Source organism: Centrocercus urophasianus, unplaced genomic scaffold (genome assembly GCF_019232065.1).
Source record: "Centrocercus urophasianus isolate 14NV4802_14NV808 unplaced genomic scaffold, USGS_Curo_1.0 seq_23, whole genome shotgun sequence".
In the NCBI taxonomy this organism is placed as follows: domain Eukaryota; kingdom Metazoa; phylum Chordata; class Aves; order Galliformes; family Phasianidae; genus Centrocercus; species Centrocercus urophasianus.
Window position 1 is genome coordinate 9,714,919 of NW_024884789.1, and position 25,221 is coordinate 9,740,139.

Sequence of the window (25,221 nt, forward strand, 5' to 3'; positions counted from 1 at the left end):
TTCAAAAGCTTATTGTTAAACTTCCTAACTTTTCTGTGGGTTTAAATGGGCCCCAGAACATTATTTTTAAATACTCCCTGAGTGGGACAGCCCTTCTCTAATCTATTTGCTCTTTCCTTTAAAATCACAGTCCAGAGAGGCATTTGTGTTGATTACTTGAAGAACTGCAGAGATTTTAAAGAGTGCTTGGAGCCAAGCAGCTGTAAATATTATATACATTTCTGAACAAAATAATAATTACAAAGGAAATTGATAACGTTTTGCTTGAGATTTTGCTTGAGTACTTGAGTTTGAGGAAGTACACTTTCCCTGCAGAGTAGTTTTTCATTGTTTTATGAGACTCTTGAGGGAAAAGGGTTTAGGGGCAACCAGAGCCCTACCATGAGAACTGAAACTTTGTTTTGTAAAGCTATGCAGTGGCACATGTAAATATTCAATATATTCTCAATGTAATTGTTTTTATGCATTCATTACAGTAGTACAGGAAGAGCCAGGAAAGGTTCTGATATGGGTTACAATAAACCAGCGTGAATTGGCACAAATAGTAATACTTCCCTGTATTTTGCTCTTATTTTATGTTTAGTGAAAATAAACAATTAGAGTAAAAATAAAAGTGGTTGATAAAGTACTTGATCCAGCAAAGAAAGGAAACTCCTAATGGCTCTGCTGAGAGCAAGGTGCTAAGCACCTTGCAGTATTGAATCAGTCATGCTACTGCTTGAAAAAGAACTGCACTCAGTGGCTTGCATCTTGCTGAATCAAAACTAGGGTCTATCATGTTCATTAGGGCTATGAGTACTACATTTGCCTTACTATAGAAATAGCATTCTTCTGGTGATAATTCTGTTGTGATATAATACATAATTTTTCATAGAAACACTTATATTCTGCCTCCCAGTTTCTTTACTGTGAGGGTGGTCGAACAATGAAACAGGCTTCTCAGGGATGGCAGTGTTTGATGCCATATGCCTGTTGGTGTTCAAGAGGCAATTGGGTAATTGGGTATGCTTTAACTTTTGCTTTGCCCTGCAGTGGTCAGGCAGTTGAACTAGATGACCTTTAAAGGACCCTTCTCCCCTCACCCCAAAAAGTTATTTTTGTGTGGGGCTTTAATCCACTGTTTTCAGAGCACTGAAGAAAGTCCAAGTTTTTCTTTCTCCATCACTCTTCTAAGATGAGAGAATTTGGATTTCTGATGTTTTAATGTTGTCCAGCATTGGTTTCCTTCCTGCCTTCTTTGGTCTCTATTTAGCAGCAGTATCATTAATAGCATTGGGAGAGCTCAGTCATCAGTGAACCCTCATTCAAAGCTACTGATGTCCCCAGTAGAAGTACAGTAATCCTAAGGACGGGGGTTATTGGGATTCTCCATGCATTTAGTACAGTGTGGAGAACAGGCAGTGGAGGAAGAAAAACAAGATTTAGTACATGCAGTTCTTTGCAATTATGAACAACTTCAGTCTTTGTTTTGCAAAGCACTGGAGCTGGTTTGTTATGACTTTGAATCTGTTCCGCTTAAATTGTACATAAAGGAAAATTACAGAACACTAAAATTGATTATAATATAAGCTTGTGAGAGCACCTCAGTTGTTGTGTTTTGGAGCTGCAGGCAAAATGCCAAGAAGCATATTGAATCAAACCAGCTTTTGTTGTTGACAGGGTCAAAAAATAGACCTTGTTTGGTTTATGTTTCTGATTTTTTTATGGAAAAGTTGTACTGGACAGCAAACATTTTGTTCTTTGACATTTTGTTTCATTGTTGTTGGTAAAATCCTGGGTTCTGCCTAGAAGCATTCCTAAATGGGGGAAAGAAGACTAAGGGAGGGATCTGATTAATGTTTATAAATATCTAAAGGGAGGTGGGAGGCAAATAGATGAGACCAGTAATAGGAGAAGGAATAATGGCCTAAAACTTAAAAACAGGAAGTTCCATACAAACATGCAGAGCTTCTTTGCAGTATGGATGACAGGGCATTGGATCAGGCTGCCCAAAGAGGTGGTAGGGTCTGCTTCTATGGAGATATCCAAGCTCTGTCTGGACGCTGACCTGTGTGACCTGTTGTAGGGAACCTGTTTTAGCACGGGGTTGGACTCCATGATCTCTTGAGGTCCTTTGCAACCCTTGCAATCCTGTGATTCTGTGATAACAAGAGCAGCAGGAAGCAGTCTGCTGTTATACCAGTGTAATAGATGCCTTGCTATTGTAAGACAGCATATAATGTGTTGGCAGGATAGATTTCCCCATCTTTCTGTACAGAATTATACTGATGAGTGCTTGCTTCTGTTGGCAAAACACTTTCTGGCTTCATACAGCAGCAGTTCTTGTTGTTTGAGCTTATCGTGCCCTATTTGATTTTAGGATTATCACTTTGCGTGCTACAACACATGTGTATACAAGTACTCATTTTGTCTTTGCATAGAGTGGCTAATATTTTAATGCATCTTTACTTCCTGTAACCTCACTTAGAAAAGTTGGGGATTCATCTCAATTTTGGTTTTATATTATTTCAGTAAGTCAATCAAGCATATGATCTAATATGGCTAAAAGCAAGTATCTGCTTTCATGAGGATACCAACCGTGATATATGTGAGGCTTTCCATCTGCTGCAAAGTCAATTTGAGCACTCAGACATCTCCTGTCACAATTTTGTGTCATTAGTTCTACTTTTTGAATCCACAGTGACGTCTTCTTTCGAGCAAAAATTTGTTTCATCAGTATTATTTTTACACTCGATTTTTTTCAGCTCCCCAAATGTTGGGCTATGTAATTTACAATCAAATAGCCCATTTTCAGAGATTTTCTTTAAAATGCTTTTGTTGTTAATAAATTGAAAATACTCGTTTATATTATAGACATGCACTGGTTTCTAACTCTCCTGGGTGCTGCTACTACATCTTTCCAGCCTTGTATTTCAGAGGTGTTAACTTTGCGTGTCACTTTGTTTTCAGATCGGAATGAATGTCAAGAAATTCCCAATATCTGCAGCCATGGGCAGTGCATCGACACTGTTGGAAGTTTTTACTGCATTTGTCACAATGGATTCAAGACCAACGACGACAGAACAATGTGTATAGGCAAGTATACCAAATTAAGTTGTACTTAATAACTATTGTAATGGAAGTCTAACCTCCCTGCCATAAGGAGTGGCGTTACAAGAACTGATTGTGAACCATCAACCTCCAGGCAAAGATCCAAAACCACCATAGCTGACAACTGGAGATGATAAGAAGGTGATAATGAAGGAAGAATGTCTCAGTATTGGAGACAGACAGTTATATATCCAGTTTTATAAAGTGCTAATGCTTTCATTTTTTTTTTTCAGAAAAATAATTATTTCTTCAGAGTTTGCTAAAACTTGTCTCATTCATTCTTTTAAGCAACAAATCTAGTAGATGAATTTTGCAGTGCAACGATTGTATATAGCCTGCTTGTTAACAGAGAAGTGAGGAATAGATTTCCTGCCAAAAACTGGCCTTTTCAGAAACAGAGACATCTTCATAAAGAAGGAAATTCTGTCTTTAACCCATTCTAAGCTGTTAGTTTAGTGTCTGTTGTCTGAGTAAGACAGGGAGATTTCAGAATGTTTGTGACCAAAGATAGCTTAGAGTTCTTTTGGGAAAGCTGAGCTACAGAAAGATAAGTTATTGAATGCTTGATTATTTTCATAAATGTTACTGTCAAATATATAAACCTCTGTAAAATCTTCCTTTTGGAAGACAGGAAAATCTTTTTCACTTGTATTTGGTCTGTGTTGGCTGTAGGTTACTTCTCTTGCCTGTGGGATAGCTACAAGTCTTCCTTGCCCCCTCAGAGATGACAATTCTTGCTGCTCTTTTTTTTCTCCTTTGTAGATATTAATGAATGTGAGAGAGATGCCTGTGGCAATGGTACCTGTAGAAACACCATTGGCTCTTTCAACTGCCGCTGCAATTTGGGATTCATCCTCTCGCACAACAATGACTGCATAGGTAAGGAGTGCTGAGACCAGTTAAGTGTTTCTAAGACTTTTTGCTTCTAATGAAATTAACATTAGTACCATCTTCTCTGCATTAAAGGATCACACTTGAATGGTCTGTGTTAATAAGAAAAAAAGCTTTTTCTTCACTTTGAGAAGGCCTCCAATTATTTACTTCTCACTTTTCAGCAACCACTTAAATGTTTATGTGTAAAATATCCCATTCCTTTTTTAACTCTTGCTTTGAGAACTTTTTAAATTAGAGCAGTAGCAGTACTTCTCTTTCACTTCCTTTTGAAATTGATTATTGATAAATTATCAGTTACTGTGCTCATACAGTGGAAACAGAAATCTCAGCTGTCCGATTTTACTTGGTGCAGGTGTATTTCAATGTTATTTTTTTTAGATGTGGACGAGTGTGCAAGTGGAAATGGGATGCTCTGCAGGAACGGTCAGTGTGTGAACACTATTGGATCCTTCCAGTGTCTGTGCAATGACGGCTATGAGGTGGCTCTGGATGGAAGGACTTGTGTTGGTGAGTGCCTTCTTTTAGGGAAGGAAAAAGATGCAGTAGACCTTGAGTAGACAATGTTCAGTAAAACAGTGAAAGAGATCAGAGAACTGTCAAAAGTGCTGTCATTGTACCTAGATGAAGTGGATGAGGACTCTTCTGCTCCTAGGAGGTTCCACTGTTAGTTTGTTGGAATCAAAAGTGTAGCAGCCTCAGTGGCAAATTTATTGAGATAACTTATTTGAGATAATTGCTGTTGCTTTCCTTTTCTTTCAGATGTCAATGAGTGTGCACTGGAGCCTGGAAAATGCGCGCCAGGCACATGCCAGAACTTGGATGGGTCATTCAGATGCATTTGTCCTCCTGGATATGTCCTGCAAAATGACAAATGTGAAGGTGTGTATAGACCAGTCCTTTTGTCCATTTCCTTACCTATTCGCAGTTGTTACCACTTTCCTCTGCATATAAACATGGATCATATTTATTTTTTGTGTGGCAGTATGTAATTTTAAACTGTAGTCACTGATAAGTTACTTGCTTCTGGTGAGGTCTGGTCACGTTTTGTTTTGAATCACAACTACCTGATCAGATCCCAAGAGAAAGATCTGATCCTCGACCTGTTGCTGATACATGGCTGGAGGTGTACCCACAGCATGAGGTTTTGAAAAACTAACCCTAGATTTTGTACCTGGATTTCTTGTCCCTCTTTCTGTCTTTTTGCTGACATCTGTATTTTCAGATCTGTAAGATATCAGCAATGATGTAAAGTTACATTTTATGTAGAACATCTGCCAGTATAGACATTTTTATTTCTCATCTCTGTAATTACTTTTCTTACAGACATTGATGAGTGCGTGGAACAGCCAGAAATTTGTGCCCTGGGCACATGCAGCAACACTCCAGGCAGTTTCAAATGCCTGTGTCCAGAAGGTTTTGTGTTGTCTTCCACAGGAAGGCGGTGCCAAGGTAATCTCATCCTTATTTTTTGGCATTTCAGAATTTGTTTTCTGTTTCATAAAAGCCTTGTTAGCTGCCTGTTTCTAATATACTAAGGAAGCTCTGGACTTGAACAGTATTTTTCACAAGAAAAACATGATAATTCTTTAGTTGTGGCCAGGTTCTGCCTCGCTCTAACATCTGATTGTCATTAAAGAGAACATTGCAATAAAAGGGGTGAAGATTATGTCAAGTGTGCTAAGTGGGGAAATTATGTTGCTCCACAGCCCTTTATTGCACTCCTGGAAGAAATGTTGAGACTACCTAAATTCTGTATAGACTGTGACACGTTTGACATGGTGGTGAAGCATGAGCACCAAAGACTACTGCAGTGCAGTGCCACAGGCAGCATTTCCAGGAATAAGCCAGTTCTTAGCACTTACCAAATTCTACATAATACTTGTTAAACACTGTTGCTTTGCTCAAATGTGTGGGTGGAAAAAAGATAGATGGAAAACATTAGCAAACAGAATAATGTGGACAATAAGCACCCATCCGCAGAAGCTTTTTCAAGATGTAAGGCTTCAAGATTACCACGTACACTGGAGGTTAAATGCTAAAAGCTGAACATCTAGCAATGAAAACCCACAGGTTGGTTAATAATGTGGATAAAGAAAAAGCACAGCAAATTAGGGAATGAGTTATTTTAAAGACTTGGGAAATGATTAAATAGATACATCATTAAATGTCCCATACACAGTGTGCACAGTGGTAACCGCTGATGAGTAAGACCTTTATAAGGACCTCCGTAGTTAGGCTTGGCACAGACTGGTGATACTTGTTGACACTGTAGTGAGTTCTTCACTTCACAGTGGGCTAAATGAAACTGTGGTTTTGGTTTAAAAAAAAAAAAAAAAAAAAGGGAACCCAACCTGCAGTAAACGTTGATCCAAGTCTCCAAACCACCACGGAGTTTGGCGCATCTCCTTCCCTTAACTTTGAGAAAGTCACACAGCTGCTTTAGCTGTGCTTTTGTAGCTTGTATGAGATTTCTTTACCCTGAGAGTGTTGTTCTCTCCAGGTAAGGAGAAAACAAAAAAAAAAGCAAACAAGAAACAAAATCATAATAAAAAATGCAGCTTAATCGTCTGTGTAGAAAACAGACCATGGTTTCACATATAATATCAGAGGAAAATGCATGCTTGTATGTACACAAGAACTGTGTTTCTCCTCATCCTCCCCAGAAGAGGGTTTTGTTCTAGTATCTTGGGCCAAACAAACTTTTGTTTAAAACTTCCTGTTACTTTGCTTTTGTAAAGTCTGGACATTGCCCAGCATTGATGCAGGGGCCAGAAAACTGGATGAGCAGCTGCTTCCACAACTGGCCCATTGCTGTTCCCCTGCCAGCCCAGTGAGCTGCCAGCTCTCTGCCTGCTGGATGCTTGTGGTCTGTGATCTCAGCTCTATTCCAGCATCCTGGTTGCCCAGCTTGAAGGAGTGCCGCAAGGCCAGTTTTCTTTGTTGTGTGTGCCTCAGGAAAGAATGAAGAAGGAAAGTCCTGTTAAAAATTGCTCCTCAGTTTAACACTAAGCAGCATTATCATTGCAAGTTTACTTAAATCTCTTTCCTGAAGTGTTTCTTACTACTAACAAAATGTAAATAAATCAGTATTCAGTTTTCACGAAGACAAGTGAAGGTGGGAGGAGGGTGCAGCCCTGATATTTCTGCTGAACAAAAAGAAAATCTTTTCCTTTTCCCTGACTGAGATAGGACACTATCCTGTAGATTTCCTTTACTGGGTTAGAACGTGTCTCCCTCTTCCAGTCTTCTCCAGTCAGAGGCAGTAATTGTCCTTGTTAGTCTCATATGGAAGCTGGGTGTTTTGTTGGGGCCTGGAGGGTTGGCTTCATGTAATTTGCAATTTACACCTCTAGTTGAAAACTGCCTCAAAGTCACTCTAACTGTACATAACAACTGTTTTCTCCATGCAGATCTGCGAGTGAGTTACTGCTTTACCAAATTTGAAGATGGAAAGTGTTCTGTGCCAAAGTCCCGAAACCACTCCAAACAAGAATGTTGTTGTGCCCTAAAAGGACAGGGATGGGGAGATCCCTGTGAACTCTGCCCAGAGGAAGCAGACGGTGCGTTGTTGACTTGGTAACCTTGGTGTCGTGACAATCTCTCAGAACTGAAAGAAGACTGGCTTTCTTATAAGAAAGAATTAGGAACAATAATTTTTCATAGCTGTTTAACCCTAACAGTTGTCTTTGCCCTCTTTAACGTAGATGATTTTGCGGTCTCATAAAGCATCTCTCAAGTGCACTCAGTGCTTGCTTATAGGTTTATTAATATGATCAGGAGGTGAATGTTTAGCTGTAGAAGTGTCACATACTGCAGTAGAAAGGTAATAGGCTCTATGAGGAAACACCTGCAAGATGCAAATAGAGTTAGTCCAAGTGTAGGAAGAGGTGCCATAAAAATAAAACCCAAGTGTGTTTTTATTTTACAAACAATAGAACTAGATCTACACCTTAATCACTTTGTTGCATTTTGTGACTAAAATTTATTAGTTCTTAAAAAAATCTGACTTGCAGTCTTTTCAGTGCGAATGGCTTGCAGAAATAACAGAGAATGACAAAACAGAGGCCTTTATGAGGGAAAGCATCCATGGGCTGTTACTAAAGAAATACTTTCCTTTGTTACTATCCTCTGTAAGACTGCAACTAAGCATCAAACAAGTCAACAGGCCTTTGTACCATTGTAGTGCAATTTGCTGAACACACTTTAATTCATACTGACAGATGTGGTTAACAGCATTACTGGTTTCAGCAATACATTAATACAGCTCATTTCACTAATATGTCATGTAGATGTTTTGCAGACAGTCCACACAAAAACAAGGGGAGAAAAGAGAAATCAGATGTGCCAGCTGCAATATTCCTTCTGGGCATATTGCCTGTGTGAGTCATTCATTTGCCCTTGGAGCATTTGAACCAATCAGCTGGAAAACTGTAACACATATCACAGCATTTTGTGGATTTGAAAACAGAACGGCAACTTCAGTCTAAGCTGAACCCCAAAATTATACTCATCCTACCTGTATTAAAGTTATTTCAACCAACTAGTGACTACAGATGAGATTGTATTTCCTTCAGAAAATCTAAGAGCTCTTTAGTTTATAGTAGAAAAGAATGCAGTCACTGGTACTGATACTTTTAAGATGGAAATTTTGCATTTGTTTGATCCTTGAAGCAAGTTACATAATGCTCATTGTTCACAGCCTTTTACATTTGCACACAGAGGATATCAGATGAAAAGTACAGTTAGTTCATGTCTGTAAGACCAAAGTAAATTCTGTACATTATGTACTATATTTCTGGATCTGAACACGAGAAGGATGAATTGCTGTCTGATTGCAAAGTTTATGGATAATGCTCACCTCCACAATAGAATTTTACTTATGCTTTGAATTTTTTTTTTCTTTTTTTTTTTAAACAGAGGCATTCAGACAAATTTGTCCATTTGGAATTGGCATCCTTGTTGGACCTGGTGATGCAAGACTGGGTAAGTGCATGAAGTACACAATTGCCAATGCTGTTGTTGCACCATTTTTTATCCATAGACCATTGTGCCTTTCAACTGAGAATCAATATTTTCAAAAGACATAACTTTTGGAAACTTCTCTACTTTTTTTTCAACTATTTAAACGAATTTTAAAAATAAATCTCAATGTCTCATATATCAAAAATTAATTTAGCATTTTTAATTTAAGCTTCTCAGACTTTCTAAGAAACTTGTGTATGACCCAGAGCATGGATCACAGTGTTTCACAGCTTTCCTTGTGTAATATATGTAACCTGTTTCCAAGCTCCAAAAGTGCAAACCACAGTTTGCCACATCCCTTCAGTACATTCTGCTCTCATCCAAGACAGATATCATTTCAACTATATCATTTAATCAAGGAGCACTAAATGGCTGCTATTTTTCTTATCTGCCTCTCTCCTTGTGGCATCACTCAGATTTTTATATGACATTTAGAATCAATTTCTTTTTTTGAGTTCTGCAAGCTTGCCTGTAAGCCAAATTTTGTGCCCATGACCTAATCTGTCAAAACTCAAATAATACCATTTTTGTTGTTTGATTAGGAATGTTTCTTGCTAGGACAACACTTGTTCTTTGAGAGAAGTCTAAAACCATATGAAATAAATCACACTTAATGTGTTGTTTGTGTTTCTTGTGTTGTTCAGATGTGGATGAGTGCCTTGATCCAGATAACTGTAAATTTGGCCAGTGTATCAACACGGATGGATCTTTCCGCTGTGAATGTCCATATGGTTACATCCTACAAGAAAATCAGTGTGTGGGTAGGTACAGCTGCTTCATCTTCCATTTTAAAAGAACTCCTGAATTGCTAAGTATGACATTAGGGACGTTATGGAGATATGTTATTCTAACATAGTCTACATCCATGCCAGTGATCAAAACCTGAGTAGGCAGGACTTGAGCAACCTGTTCTAGGTCAGTCTTCCTTTGGCTGGGAGTTTGCTCAAGAAAACCGCCAGTGATCTCAAGTGACTGTAATTCAGTAGCTTAAATGAGTTCTTGTGTTTTGTTGTTGTTGCTTATTAGAGTTTTGTACCTTTTAGTTGAGAGTAACTGCGTAGTCTTGCCTTGATTTATTTGCTTGCAGATACTGATGAATGTGCTGTTGGAAATCCATGTGGAAATGGAACTTGCAGGAATGTGGTGGGAGGTTTTGAATGTACCTGTGTTGATGGGTTTGAGCCTGGACCAATGATGACCTGTGAAGGTGAGACTCCCACATGTTAAGGACAGCCACTGCTGTTGTGTGCTGAAACAGCTTCCTCGTTTCAGAAAACAGTCAAGGAGAGTAAAGCAGCTTAAAAAGTCTGTGGAGGATTTCTGAAATGCTAAGCAAAGGTGAAAGTAGAAAATGGACTACTTGGGTTTGTTATGAAAGAAACACAAACAGACAGCACAGCACTATAAAATTACTGTGGTACCCCTATGCTGAATATTTTTCATGCTTCGGACTCTTATTTCAGAAATTAAAAAGTGAAAGTGTACAAAGAAGGGAGCAATAAGGAAGATCAGAGTTTTAGAAGAAGCACACAGAAAATTAATTAGAGTAGAATCTTTCAGTGTGGTAAATGTGGTTGAAGAGATATATGATTTAAATTTATAAAGCCACAAGTGGTGAGGGTACCAGAACTAGAGGGAACATGTTAGACAAACCAAAGCAAACATTTTTATATGTATAGTGCTTACTTAAGTAGTGAAACTCTTTGCTGCAGAACATTAGAGAGGCCACAAATATAAATTGATCCAGAAGGAGTTTGCACAAATTTGTGTGGGAATCCATCACTGGAAATTAAGCTTGATAGTTTGGATGTGGCTTTTGGCTATGGAAGTCCTTAAACTGAGAGGCTGTATCAGGGGAAAGATCTCTGCATACATGGTGCGTTTTTTTAAATACTTTTCCCTTAAGTTATAGCCAGGGAGAGGAGAATGTCCTAGGACATTCTGACATCTTATCTGACCTGACACAGCTGTTCTTCAATTATCTGCCACAATCTAGTTTGCAAAGCCATACAAAAGAATGGTTCTATTTTTGCATCAGCTCACATTAGTTTTATATACAGTTAGAACTTCGTTTACTTCCCTGTGGAATTTGGTCAAAAGCTCAAATTGCAGAGGAGTTAGCAGAGTGTAAACATCATTATATGACAGTAATTATTCAAGTAACCCAGAGTGTATGTAAATGCACCTTCTAGTAAGAGCAATGTTTTAAGGAATTCAGTGTATGAAGAAGCTGAATTAGCGAATCTAGAATTTAAAAATACGTAAATAATAAAAATTGAGCCTAGAAATGAAAAAGATAGTTTTAACTTACAGGATTTTGGCAACATCGATCTGGAAATCATTTGTGTTGGCTGTTTCTCTTTGGAGATATTGAGGCTTCAGGTAGCTGTGCAAACATGCTGGCATGTCTGATGCCTTTTCCTATACGGAAATCCGTAACAAGTAGAAATGTGAGTCTTCAACAGTTAAAATTTAGCCTGTGTTAAACTGGGATCTTTGGCTGTAACTAAAACCTGCGTGTTCAAGTCTGCTGCGTTTTGCAAAAGCGCGTTTCACTTCACATGGTCTTTGCCACTCTGAATCCAGATGTCAACGAGTGCATTCAGAACCCTCTGCTCTGCGCTTTCCGCTGTGTGAACACTTTCGGATCCTATGAGTGCAAGTGCCCTGCAGGGTATGTTCTGCGAGAGGACCGGAGAATGTGCAGAGGTAAAACTCCTACCAGACTCTCACAGTTGTGAGCTAATGATTTCAAGTTCCTGCAGGGGTAGGGCTCTGACTCACTGCAGTAATGGGACAGAGTTTTAATCCCAGGAGGTAATGGAGTCGGAAAGAATTTGGGACGAAATTCTATGGTTTGCATTACACAGTTGATTGTATTATGTATTATGATTGCATTACTGTCCTGCCTGTAAACCTAGACATCTGCATAAGTGAGGTCACGTCAGATGATATGCAGCTCTCTTCAAGGGCACTAGGGAGAAATGAATTTGCTCTAGACTGGTATATCTGGTAGAAAGTGCTAAATTTGATTGGATTAAAATTGCAAAGTCAGAATTTCTTATTATGAATTTCGAAGAGCATCTCTCCATATAAAGAAGTCTAAACCTTGTGTTTTAGATCAGAATGAGTGTGAAGAAGGCAGTCATGATTGTGACTCAAAACAAATGGAGTGCAAAAACCTAATAGGCACCTATATGTGCATCTGTGGACCAGGTTACCAACGCAGGCCAGATGGAGAAGGTTGTATAGGTAAGTGGCACTGAAGTACTGAAGCTTTTGAAACACACAGTCTCTCAGTAGAGCTGAAAATTTTGGATTTAGCAAAACATTAAAGAACTCAAGGGAAGAATTATGCACCTACCTGCATACTGGATCATCAGTGCTATACACATATCGTTTTGCTGTACAGGTGTTCACACATCTGGGCAGTAAGTGGAAAATCTGGATGTGGCTGTCTGTACAACTAGCTTGCACTGCTGTTGATGAATTAATTGCTCATGGTGAGCAGAGAATTGGGCTCACTGTTGTGAGCTTGTTGATCTCTGTTAAAAAGAATAAAGGTAGATATGAATTGTAAAACTTTGGATGACATAAAGAAATGCAGCTATAACTATGAACGATTTTGAAAACCATTGAGGAATATGTTGAAGAGAAAACTTAGAAACAACATCTATAAAGTGAGCTGGACTGCCATCTTTCCTCTGAAAATTAATAGAATTTTTATAACAAAAATAAATAATATATGTGCAAGTTTTACAAGATAGTGTTCAGCTCAAAAACTCTGTAAAAACTTCTCTAGTCTGCTTTAATACAGTAATGGACTTGATTTTTCCCATATCATTTTAAAAAAAAACAGATGAGAATGAATGTCAGACCAAGCCTGGACTCTGTGAGAATGGTCGGTGTGTAAACACAGTGGGAAGTTACAGATGTGAATGCAATGAGGGATTCACAGTCAGTGACACTCAGAACGAATGCCTTGGTAAGTCCAACAGTAACACCCTCATGAATAATCACTTTGGTAACAGGAATTCTGTTGTCTGGGAGTCACGCTAGCTGGGTTTTTTTGGCAGTCAGATGTGACTCTTGTTTTAGGCTGCTTTACAACTTAGTGAGTTGTCTCATTTTGCAGAAGTACTCAGAAGCTTAAACTTAGAAATATAACAGTGAATAAACACGGTCTTGAATTTACATTCCTGCAAGAAGGGGCCTTTTTAAATAGGTGTCCTGCAATTTCAGTCCTCCTGTGCTAACTGTATGCCTCTTTGATCAGTCAATTGGGTTGGCTAGCTGTGCAAGCTGACAGTGGGGTGGTATCAGCCAGCCTGGAATTGCTCTGCCTTTTCTCTGGGTCTGATTTTCAGCCAATCTTTCTTGTCTGGAGTCAAACAGAAATGTATCTTTTTATAAGCATAATGTAACTTGTGTTCCACCTTTTGCTAAATTTCCTGTCTTCTTTGTTTCCCTTAGACATTGTGCTCTCTTTCTTACTGCTGGTAGTCTTTCACTCTCAGTTGCACAGTCCCAGGGTGAAGTATGCCCTTTCTTTTATATTTCTGACTAAATTCCTAATATCTCATGACCTTCTGGAGGTCATTGCCATTAGGATTCTCTGTAATGCATAATTTGTCTTCCAGACAACAGGGAAGGCTACTGCTTCACTGAAGTCTTACAAAGTATGTGTCAGATTGGATCAAGTAACAGAAACTCTGTCACCAAGTCTGAATGCTGCTGTGATGGTGGCCGAGGCTGGGGGCCAAACTGCGAGGTCTGCCCCTTCCCAGGCACTGTGGCCTTTAAGAAGCTTTGTCCTCATGGTCGGGGATACATGTCCAATGGAGCAGGTACTGACTTACCTTAAAACACCTTAGATAATTTAAATTTTTTGGATATCAGTCCAAATTTTCTAAGAGTTTTCATGTGGAGAGAGCACAGTCATTTGGGAGGAGGAAAAGCCAAAGGCCTCTGATGAGAAGGCATCCGTCCCTGCTTTGGCAGATATTAATTTGGCATGCTGGCTGATTGACACGCTCTCACGTGGGAATTCGCATTCTCGCATTTGACTTGTGGGTGCACATCAAGAGCTATTTGTGTACATGAGAGCAAAGTGATGTTTGATTCATGGAGTTAATATAGGATCAGTTTCACTTGTTTGCTTACACTTACAACTTATTGCATTTGAAAGTTAGATTAATGCTCCATTTCATATTTTTCCACTCAACGTTTCTCCCTAATCTGTTCAGTGTTTTGTTATGTAGTCTTTTAATTTCTGTAGGGCTTTTTAATGTCAGATCACAAGAACCTACTGTAACTTTATAAAATCAGCTCTTTATGATGTTCTCTTGTGAACTAACCTTCATTTAACTGCAGATATTGATGAGTGCAAGGTTATCCACGATGTCTGCCGTAATGGGGAATGCATCAATGAAAGGGGATCTTACCGCTGTCACTGCAACCTTGGCTATACTACAGATATAACTGGCACTCTTTGCATAGGTAGGTTTTTCATTATGTTCTATGAAAATAAAGTTTATTATGCTGCATGTACATGAAGGTTATTACGAAGAGATGGCTTGTGGAAAGAAATACAAAAACTTTGAAAAATGAGGAAAAAAATGTCCTTCATTAACAGGTTTTGAACATCTTAAAAAACATCACAAATGCTGGCTGTTACCTGGTTGTTATCTGATTTTGCTTATTTTAGATCTGAATGAATGTAATGAGTCCCCCAAACCTTGCAATTTCATCTGCAAAAACACAGAGGGGAGCTTCCAGTGTTCATGTCCGAAAGGCTACATCCTTCAAGAAGATGGGAGAAGCTGCAAAGGTAACAAACAAGCAGTTTATTGCAGAAACTTAATGTTTCATGGGCAAATACTAATCCAGGAACATTTAAATAAGGTAAATCTTTACAATGCTAGTTATAATAATTCTAATAGTCTCCAGCTCAAAGATGAACATTGTTTTCAGTGCATTGTCCAGCATCAACAGAGTTTTAACCTACCTCCTCTGCATTATGCTGAATAAAGGACAACATTGCAGGAGAGACTTTCAAACATTCGTTGTATTTTCACTTATTTCCTATATCTTGTACCAGAGCTCTGACTGAAACTACGGAAGCTTGGGCAGCGATTCTAAATTTGGCATTCTTCAATACAATACCATGTTGCAATCTGCCACTTCTTCTCACATTGACTGACTACAGCTAGGGCAGGCATTACAGTATAATAGCATCTTACAGACAGGTGAGAGTGGTGTCTGTAATCCTGCATTAGCACAGACACTACTATAGCTCTGAAGTCCCATTTGTAATGTGAGGGGCTCCGTGTTCAAGGAATTGGATGCCAGTGTGGAAATAAGATTTAGATTCAAATACCTTTATCTGATACATTATTTATTTGCAGTCACTTCTAAGTCCAGCTGAACTGTCAGATCCTCGCAAGGAAACAAATGAAAAATGTTTGCTTGTTTTTTTAGATCTTGATGAATGTGCAACAAAGCAGCACAACTGCCAGTTCCTTTGTGTCAACACTATTGGGGGTTTTACTTGTAAATGTCCTCCGGGATTCACTCAGCACCATACAGCCTGCATTGGTAAGTGATGTGAGAAACACAAAAGAAACAGAAGCACCTTTGGTCTGTGGAAATGTCAAATGAAACTACTTTCAGCAAAATGCACTTTCTGGTCTGCATGTTGGGTCTTCTAATGATCCTCTATTATTGGTGTGAAGATGTCTGAAGACTAGAATATTGAACTACACTTTTTTTTTTCTTGGTGAAAAAAAAAAAAAGAAGCATTTCCTTTCCCAAAGCTGTTCTTAATTTTTTTTAAATTAAAATTGTCAGTTCTTCTGTAGTAAAAAGTGAGAAATGGAGTGGGCAGTAAGACAGCTACATTGCTAATGTCTCTTTACTGCTTGTCACAAACCTTTCATTGTCAGCGTTGCTAAATCATCATCTTTACTATGAAGAATAAAAAGTAACACTCAGACTTTGATTTCCTTCAGATAATAATGAATGTGCTACAGAAATTAATTTATGTGGGGCAAAAGGTATTTGCCAGAATACTCCGGGAAGTTTTGTGTGTGAATGTCAGCGTGGCTTCTCACTCGACCAGACTGGGCTTAGCTGTGAAGGTAGGTGCAGCACAGAGCGTCGAATTTCATCTCATCTTGCTTTCCTACATCTTTTCTCATCCTGCTGTTGTCCAAGGAAGGATATACAGTGTTAGAACCAGATCCTATCGAGTATATTCAGATTGAAGGGAGGATGGGATTTAGAAGTTTATCAACAGGGACATATTTCTCTTCATGGGTGTGAAGACATTGATAACCTGTGGGATTCTAGAGAGCTGAAATCTTCTGAGGATACTTCAATTTAGTCTGGAATGTTTTAGTTTATGAATCACAAGTTCAGTGGACATCTGTCAAATCCTGCCTGGATTTCTGAGGGACTCACCAAGGACAGGAAGTCTTGCATCTGCAAGGTGACCTACGGGTTTTTCACGGGCTGTTGGCTTTATTTCTCTGGGTCCCTAGAGCCTTTTCACAGAACAGGGTTTGGTTTGCTTTGAAAAAAGTTATCTTGGGATTGCTGGGTTTGATGCTTAGGTAAAAGCAAGGAATTCTTCGCTTTGGAGGTTGGATCCTTTGGAAAGCCTTTTTTGGCTTTCTGCTCCACAGCAGAATGCAGTAGCTATGGAATCTGTGGGTGGATTTGAGCCTTTGGTGGTTTTCTGCCATAAGTTCTTGCTGTAGAACCAGAACTCCAAACCTGAAAGGCCTGAAGTGGTCTCCCATTGCTGGTCAGGGTTTTGGAATAACCTGCATTATCCCTGTACGTATGGATGATTACTTGTAACACAGTTTTAAAATTAGTACAATTTGAGCCTCTCTCCCAGAATTCAGAGTGTATCTCGCCTTTTTAGATGTTGATGAATGTGATGGAAACCATCGGTGTCAGCATGGCTGCCAAAACATAATCGGAGGATACAGGTGTAGCTGCCCACAAGGATATCTCCAGCATTACCAGTGGAACCAATGTGTTGGCAAGTCATTTTTTATAGTTTCTGTATGGAAATGCATGCAGCAACAAGTCAAGGGCAATGGTTCAGTTTGCCATATATTTTTTTCTGATCATAATTTACTACATTCAGTGGAGTTACATTTCAAGTTGAGTTGTCCTGGGAAAGGCAGTTGGTTTGAAACAGCCAGTAGCTCATATCCTGGCTCGATGAGGTAAGTACAAACAAGGTGAGCTTTGAGGGTGCAAGATGTTGTATTGATTTTGAGGAAAAGTGCATTACTCACATGTATCTTGTGATATCTTGTGATGTGAACGAAGGACTTCTCAGCCATGCAGCAGTCTCCAATCTGAGAGTTGGTTAAACCTGGCAGATTCAAAACTAAAAGTTCGGGTTGTTATATGGTAAAATTAAACTTCTGGAGTAAATAATTTTAAATTCTATTAAAATCCTACTCAATCCGTGCTTTTATCATTTGTTACAACACCTACAGCAAGCTCTTTACAGAATCAGTCTTTTCTCATAACTGACTAAAGCTGCTGCCATCTGTCTAAAGATGATTCCTTGCAGCTTTGGAATAGAATTTACTAGTAATGAGTGACATAAGCTAGTGTTCTTTATTTATTTTAAGAAGTAAATACACTGGAAAATTAAAATGCGTATTTCTTTTTGTCTAAAATTTGGTTCTCTGAGCTGTCTTAGATGAGGCTGCACGTGCAGAGGCTGCGTCGCTGCGGGGTATGATGTGAGCAGAGAGAAGGGGGTCCTCTGCAGGAGTCATGAGAAATGTCTCTGTATCTTCCCATAGCATGCAGCATGTGCAAACAGAAGAAGCACTTCAATAAGTTTTCCTCTCGTGACAGCTTTGTGCAGTTTCAGTTACATCTAATGGGCTTCACATAGGCTAGTCTTGTGTAGATAGCGGAGATGTGTTTGATTACTTCTCTGAGAACAAAGAGCTTCGTATCTCTTTGTTTAGCTTTCTTTGCTTTCAGAAACATAAAAATGCCTTAGCTTGTTAGCACTGTGGTGCTCTGGGGAGATCTCTGTTTTTCATCGTGCTTACCAAGTTTCCTGACGTTTTATGCAGTCCTTGCTGTGACATTTGCTCGCTTGTGATCCACTGGTTAATGCTGATTGCATACAAGAGAACAAGGAGAAACTCAAATACAGCATGGCCTTGAGTGCTAACTAAACTAGCAGAGCATAGAGTTAAATTAGAATCTAATAATTGGCACGAGAGAAAAATCAAACAAGCCTGTAAGAACTAGCAGTTCTGACTGCTGGAAGACACTGTGGAATGTGAAAGAGTGCAGCTCTGCTGCAGTTTTGCAATATATCCTTGCTGTTTCTGAGTCTTCCTGACTGACATCTTTAAACTCAGTGCATTTCTAGCCTGGTTCTCAAACAAGGTGAACACTTTTATCTTTTGTGACCATGGACTACTGTTCAGGTTTCAGGCAGGACTATCAGTTTCTGAATTCTCAGGCCCCAATGAAAGAACGCTTTAGCAACAAATACTTTCATCAGAGACTTCACTAGGGAAAATGAGACTTGAGGGGAAAAACTTGGCTAACACTTTCACCTTCTTGGACGTGGGGCAGTCCAGGCAGAAACCCAAAACGGTGGCGCATGAGACCTGGTTTCATCACCTGCTCGTGGCACCTCTCATTCCTGCTGAGGCTGAGCATGGCAGAGCTGTGTGTATTGGAGTGGCTGACACCTGATGGCACAGCTTGCATACAGTCCAAGGCTCCTGTACCTTTTCCTCAACAGTCACCTAAAATATGGGAGCTAACCTTGGTGATGTCCACGTTCTGTTTGCTGTGGAACAAGGCAGAGTTTGTATCCTTGTGGTTCAGCAAGTTTCTGTGGTTCAAATATTCATTTATGGAGTTGACCTAATTGCTGTGAGTTCAGATGTGTTCGGTGTGTTGAGCATTGAAACATCAATCTAAGTTAATGGCAAAGCTCATATGGGCTTAGTTAGAATTCAGACCCAAGTTTAACTCTTCAGGTCCTCACATGTTCACTTTTGATGTCTGTAATTATATACTTATGATACTTTCCTAGATTTCCTGGGCATAACATGGGGGAAGAATCCATGTAACAGGCATTTCTGTAACAATTCCTCCATATTACTTTGCAATTTCAACTCTGCAAACAGTTTGTGCCTTTTTTAGCTTATTTGATGAAGTGTTCAGGGACTTTTGATGTTGATACAGCACATATTTAGATAATCACTGAAGAATGCTTTGGTTCCTCCCATGCCTTGTGCAGACAATTCTGTGGAGCACGCTGCAAAGAGTAGAGCATCACTTTTTAAACAAAAAACAAACAGTCACATTGTTTGGGAAAAGACAGTAATGCTCTGAATTAGCACTTATTCTCCTCTAACCTGGACGTGTAGGTTGGAGATGCTGCTCTGGGCTTTGTATGTTTATCCATGCTGGGATTTTCAGTGCTTGGAAAAGGTGTCAGAGCCTGATTCCCTCTAGTTTTTCTTTGATCTTGAGTAGATTATGGGATTACTAGGATGGGATTACTAGACCAGATCCTCGACCTCATAAAGTTTTATCCTCAGGTTTTTTTTTCTGGAACAAGAAATGTTCCCTCCTCTGCTTCTCAGCTGTTGAGAGCACGAACTGACATGGTATGAGATATCTGCAGTACAGTGGCCCAGGTGTTGCTCTACTGTCTGGCGTAGTCACCTCCTAGCAGCCAGGGTTGAGGCCGAGCCCTGCTCTTTGTTTCTGTGCACCTGGTACAGCAGCACCTCTTTCTGAAGGGGTAGGTTGGACTGACCTGAGAGTGGAAATTAACATGGTGTGTTCTTCTTCCTTTCCAGATGAAAATGAATGTCTAAGTGCACACATTTGTGGAGGAGCATCTTGCCACAATACTTTGGGAAGCTATAAATGTATGTGCCCTACCGGATTTCAGTATGAACAGTTTAGTGGAGGTTGCCAAGATATCAATGAATGCGGTTCTGCACAAGCCCCATGCAGTTATGGTTGTTCAAATACTGAAGGTGGCTATGTCTGTGGATGTCCACCTGGTTACTTCAGAATAGGACAAGGGTAAGGGATTCTCATTTTAAACTAACAGACATAAAGGCGACGTAACTCGCTCCCTTCTCTGTAGTGTGGAGCAGCAGAACCAGGGTGTTATCACCACCGAGAGAGACGGACAGGATTGTGGAGGTGCTCAGGAGTTGGATTCACCTGCTTCTTTTGGAGACAGGGAGGAGCTACATGGTTTTAGTGTTAAAGGAAATCTGGTCACAACAATCAGATTCCATAATCCCTTTAAAGTTACTGCTTTCACCTCTCTCTTGCACACCCCAGCAGCCAGCCAAGCTATCTGAGGTCACCTCTTGGGAGCTGACACCTCTCACTCTGATTTGTGGTGTACCACTTGTCTGTTTTAAAAGCAAAGCAAAACAAGCCTTGCCAGCTCCAAAGACAAATGATCTTATACAGGTGGTGATTGGAATTACAATTTCATATGTTCTTATGTTCTTGTATGTTGCATATTCTTATGTGTTCCAAATGAATTACTTTTTGAATAAATGTCTGCTTTATCAAGGAAACCAATTTTCACTTGCCCAGTTGGGAGTGTTAGGGCAGTGCATCATGTTGGACCGAGCACTGCACTGGAAAGCAGAAAGATTGTGCTTTAAATTTTAGAAGTGACTAAAAGCTTTGGGATGCTCACTTGAACTACATTATGAAAGACCCCAATTCTCAGATTTTTCTGCACCTCCTGAAAATTGGTCACTCATTGCGTTTCAGGTTGAATGACAGAAATAACTAACAACTTCTTGGAGCCTAAACTGGTGTTTTTAAATATCTTACATATTGGCAGGCCTCTTTTAGACAAAGCCCCATGGAAACAGATTCTTGAAATCAAAGAGGTGATTCAATGAGAATTTTGCCTGTTAAATTGGACAGAAAATTTCCTGGGAAATGAGTGCAACACAGTTTCTTCATTATTTGTATTCACAGTCCCCAAATTTAGCTTTTGTTAAGATACCTGTCTCACTGGAATTAATTTTGGATTTCTTCCTTCCTCAGACACTGTGTTTCTGGAGTTGGGCTAGGCAAAGGTCAAGGACAAGAGCTTTCACTCAGCGGAGAAATGGACGACAACTCCCTCTCTCCAGAAGCTTGCTATGAATGTAAAATCAATGGCTATCCCAAGAGAGGAAGGAAGCGCAGGAGTACTAATGAAACTGCAAATGAAGCAGAGGTAATTGACCCTCGGGGGGGAAGGGGTTTGTTATCTTATGAAAGCCAGTCTCGGATTGATGAATGCCAAAAAGCAATCCCATGGGAAAAATGTTTATCCTGAAGTAGACCAAGGGGCTGGTTTTGGACACCAGGTGTCTGGGTCAGGGCTTTCTGAAATTGTTCTGTCACTGTCACACAAAGGTTGTCCCATGCAACCCTTTGATTCCCACTACCTACATTGCATCAACACTAAAATAAACACCCACCCAGCTGTCCTGAGGACAGTGCTCTCACCCGCCAAACGGGCTCTTGGTGTAAGAGGATGGCAGGCAGTAAAGCATTTGTGTGACCTTGTGGCCAGAAAGGCAGCATGCAATGGACAGGATGGATGGACCTCTCCAAGCAGGATCGTGTTGTGTCTGGGTCCGGAGCCCACAGCAAAGCAAACAAAGAGCATTGGATGTGAACATTGAACTTCGAGGGAGTCCAGAGCATCCCAGTGCTGCAGCTCTTCCTGGGGCTCATCCACACACTCACAGTCACTCAAGCTGCCAGCCTGGGGCCAAAGCTGTCAGTGAGGTCACCTATTGTACTCACTGCTGGCCCAGGCAGAATTAGGGAGGCTGAGCTTCATCTGTCATCACCTGGAAGTTGCTAGGGACAGAGACAGGTTTCTGTTTGCCTCTCAGTGGGATAACTGTGTGCCAGTGAATGTGTAAAACCTATTGCAGTGCTCACCCAACTCCACTTCTTTCTAGCTGTTGTCATTGGTTTCTTTTATATTAACCAAACATTAACAAGTGGTTTCTGCACTCATGTTTATATGAAAACTTAGGTGCTGTGTGACAAGTTTTATCTTTCTATGAAGAAGAAGGCATCCTTTTTCATTCATCCTGGAGGGAAATATTTTCCATTAGTTCTTGGCAAATGTTTTGAGAAGTAGCATTAATGAAAAGTAAATCCTTTACCAAACCCCACCTGCTGGAGTTTGTTCTGTATTGGTCACAACACTGGGGCACAGTGTGATTGAGGTGGTTGTAATTGTGGTGGTTTGTTGTTCTATTGAGCTTGTCACACATTGTCCAAAAGTCACTCTCCCAGCATGAGTACAAAAGTTGTAGTAGAAGTGCAGTCTTACAATAGTCCCTTGCGTTACCTGAGGCTTATTTTACCTTGGAATACAGGGTCAGAATGCCCAGTGGAGTCATTCAGTCCAATGTCCCGCACAAGTCACTACGCTTAAATCTTTTTCCCACCAGTTAAATGTAGGCTTTAAAAACAATAAACAGCTTGCAGGACAAATGTCACCAAGTCCACAGTCATTCGACTTCTCACTTCTTCATCCATTCTATGGTGACAGTGGTGTCACAGGTGAAGGGATCTGACCTGATCTAGCCAGAGAGGTCATGGCAGGTGTCAACTGCAGTATTTGCCATTCAGCTAAAAGTACGTGTCCACATATGTAAATGTGTGTTTCATTCAGAATTTAATAGAGATACACTGAACACTCTTGTACAGAAGTGTTGTTAGACTGTCACGACCCTGAGCTGCCATGTGTGTTCTCTGCTCACATGTATATGTGATAGAGCTTGCTTTTCCATACATGAATACAGGAGATCTGAGAGCAGGTTAGCTGTTTCCATTGTGTGCTCAGCGTATGGCTCTGCTAACATGGGAAAACAAGAGAGTAAGAGAGTGCTTTTGACCAGAAGAGTGGACACTTGATTTTGAGCAGACTGTGGTTGTAAACTGTTTCTGCAACACGTTTCAAATTTCTCTGTGCTTGGTGCTGGGTAAGGGCATTTGTCTGAGATGATGTGTATCTTCCTTGATGTGCTGTCTGAAGTGTTTTCAGTCTGCCCCTGCAGCGTCACTCACACATACAAGACTTGGGAAGTACAGTGATGTCACTTGGAGGCAGGGGGTAATGCTCCTTGTCCAGCAGCCTGCCTCCAGTTCCATGTCTAAACAGAGCAAATATCACAAAGTAGAAAACTCCTACCTAAACGAATGCCTCTCCCACAGACCATGCTGTCTTCTGTGCATCATTCCTGTTAGCTTGTGATTTCCCTGACAGAGAGGCAGAACAGGCTTTTGCAGAGTGTAGGACACTGGGCGCAGACACTGAGCACAGCCAGATGTCAGGCAGCAGGACCCAGATGGAGAAACTGTGTGCCTCCATTACCATGCAGGGGCGGTGTCAAAGACTACTTTATTCTGACAACCACTAGGCCTCCAAGAATGGTTCAGACAGAGGACTTTATAGAATCTCCTTTTAAAAACTATTTCATTAATAATGGATGAGCTGGCTGAGAAATACACATACAGATGCCTGTGGAACGTTCTCTGACAAAGGCAGCTAACATCATTTGTTCTTGTGCAGGATGAGAAAGAGCTGGAGCCTCCAGTCAGTCTTGCCAGCTGGGATATTGAGAAAGCAGCAGTCTTTTCTATCAACATCTCCGATCTCAGTAACAAAGATCGCATCCTGAAACTGCTTCCTGCCCTCACAACACTGACAAACCATAACCGATATTTAATTGACTCCGGAAATGAAGATGGTTTCTTTAGAATCAATAAGAAGGACGGAATAAGTTACCTTCATTTCACAAAGAAGAAGCCAGTGCCTGGAAACTATTCATTACAAATCAGTAGCATTCCACTCTATAAAAAGAAGGAACTTAACCAGCTTGAAGAGAAACATGACAAAGACTACCTCAGTGGTGAGCTGGGAGATAACCTGAAAATGAAAATTCAGATATTGCTTCATTAATTCATCAACCAAAGACCAAATAATTAAACCAAAGATAGATAGGTAGGACTGAATATTCCTCCCAATCAGATTCTCCATATCATAGGTACAATCTTACATGAGTACATTTGTATGAACGAGCACTATTATATTATTACATAAACAAGGTACAGGATGAATACCCTAGCTCAAAACAACCACTTTCTCAGGCTTTTAACTGTAGCTGAGCTACCTTGATATGTTGAATCTTGAAAACTGGGACTTTTGCCTTTGGAAGTTGGCCACTGATGCTGAGACACGTCATCATTTCAGCAGAGGTACACGAATGTGCTTTCAACTGATGGACAGCTCTATTTTTGTAATTCGTAAACTTCGCTTCTCCAACTACAACTTACTAGGTCAGCCATTTATGATATCCATTTGGTGCTAGTAAATTTCCAACCTAGATTTATAAATGCACTGTAATATTTACACAACTTAGAAGCCAAAATTGCCATTATTCAGTCTAAATACTTCAATCAACCAAAGTTAGCTCAGTAGTTTATCTCAGTTATGCCTATAATACATTACATGTAAATTAAGTGTGTGTATACTGTAATCATGCTATTTTTATCAATGAAGCATTTGTAAACTAGATTAATAATACCCTTAATGTGAGGGTTTGTAATGGTGCTTATAAGACCAACTACTTGTTAACTGTATACACAAACCTGATGATAAAGTTTCTGTGACTTGCCAAAATGCACTGAGGTCAGTAGGGACCATTAAACATTCTCAAAAGTCAGATGACAATCAGTGCCATCCTACGCCATGACATTATGTAACATGTCAAGAGTACCCATAGTCATTCATATCAGCAAGGGTTCAATGTCATAAATGTCACAATAAAACAGTTTTTTTTTTTAGTTTATTCTGTGGCTTTGTGTTCTTGCTGAAAGTGATAAACTGAATTCTTACGTTTCAGGCATTTTGGTAGGGTTTGTTGTCTGTATGTGTGCACAGGTGATTTCTTCTTGAAGGCATGCTGCTACCATTTGTTCACTCTTCGTGCAAAGAAAGAACAGAGGAAATACAGAAAGCTTCGCAAATCTAAGCAGCAGTGGAACTCTAAAATAATTGCGTGGCTCCAGAAAGTGCATTAGAACATTTCTGATGACTTTACCTGAATAATCAAGTCAGTCAGTAACGTTGACGGCCAGAGCATG

At 39.9% G+C, this 25,221-nt stretch overlaps 1 protein-coding gene across 1 annotated transcript in view; it reads left to right on the plus strand.

The window, feature by feature from the left end:
* The window catches only part of FBN1 (fibrillin 1), a 147,033-nt gene extending 122,107 nt beyond the window's left edge, over positions 1-24,926 (plus strand). The window contains exons 45-65 of the mRNA XM_042824402.1: positions 2,950-3,075; positions 3,853-3,969; positions 4,363-4,491; positions 4,744-4,863; positions 5,308-5,433; positions 7,395-7,544; positions 8,902-8,967; positions 9,651-9,767; positions 10,094-10,213; positions 11,593-11,715; positions 12,127-12,258; positions 12,866-12,991; positions 13,647-13,853; positions 14,380-14,505; positions 14,714-14,836; positions 15,487-15,603; positions 16,017-16,145; positions 16,937-17,056; positions 19,881-20,112; positions 21,109-21,283; positions 23,648-24,926. Coding sequence (XP_042680336.1) covers positions 2,950-3,075; positions 3,853-3,969; positions 4,363-4,491; positions 4,744-4,863; positions 5,308-5,433; positions 7,395-7,544; positions 8,902-8,967; positions 9,651-9,767; positions 10,094-10,213; positions 11,593-11,715; positions 12,127-12,258; positions 12,866-12,991; positions 13,647-13,853; positions 14,380-14,505; positions 14,714-14,836; positions 15,487-15,603; positions 16,017-16,145; positions 16,937-17,056; positions 19,881-20,112; positions 21,109-21,283; positions 23,648-24,037 — 3,071 coding nt within the window. The 3' untranslated portion in view covers positions 24,038-24,926. The remainder of the gene's footprint in view (positions 1-2,949; positions 3,076-3,852; positions 3,970-4,362; positions 4,492-4,743; positions 4,864-5,307; positions 5,434-7,394; positions 7,545-8,901; positions 8,968-9,650; positions 9,768-10,093; positions 10,214-11,592; positions 11,716-12,126; positions 12,259-12,865; positions 12,992-13,646; positions 13,854-14,379; positions 14,506-14,713; positions 14,837-15,486; positions 15,604-16,016; positions 16,146-16,936; positions 17,057-19,880; positions 20,113-21,108; positions 21,284-23,647) is intronic.
* Positions 24,927-25,221: the final 295 nt, after the last annotated feature.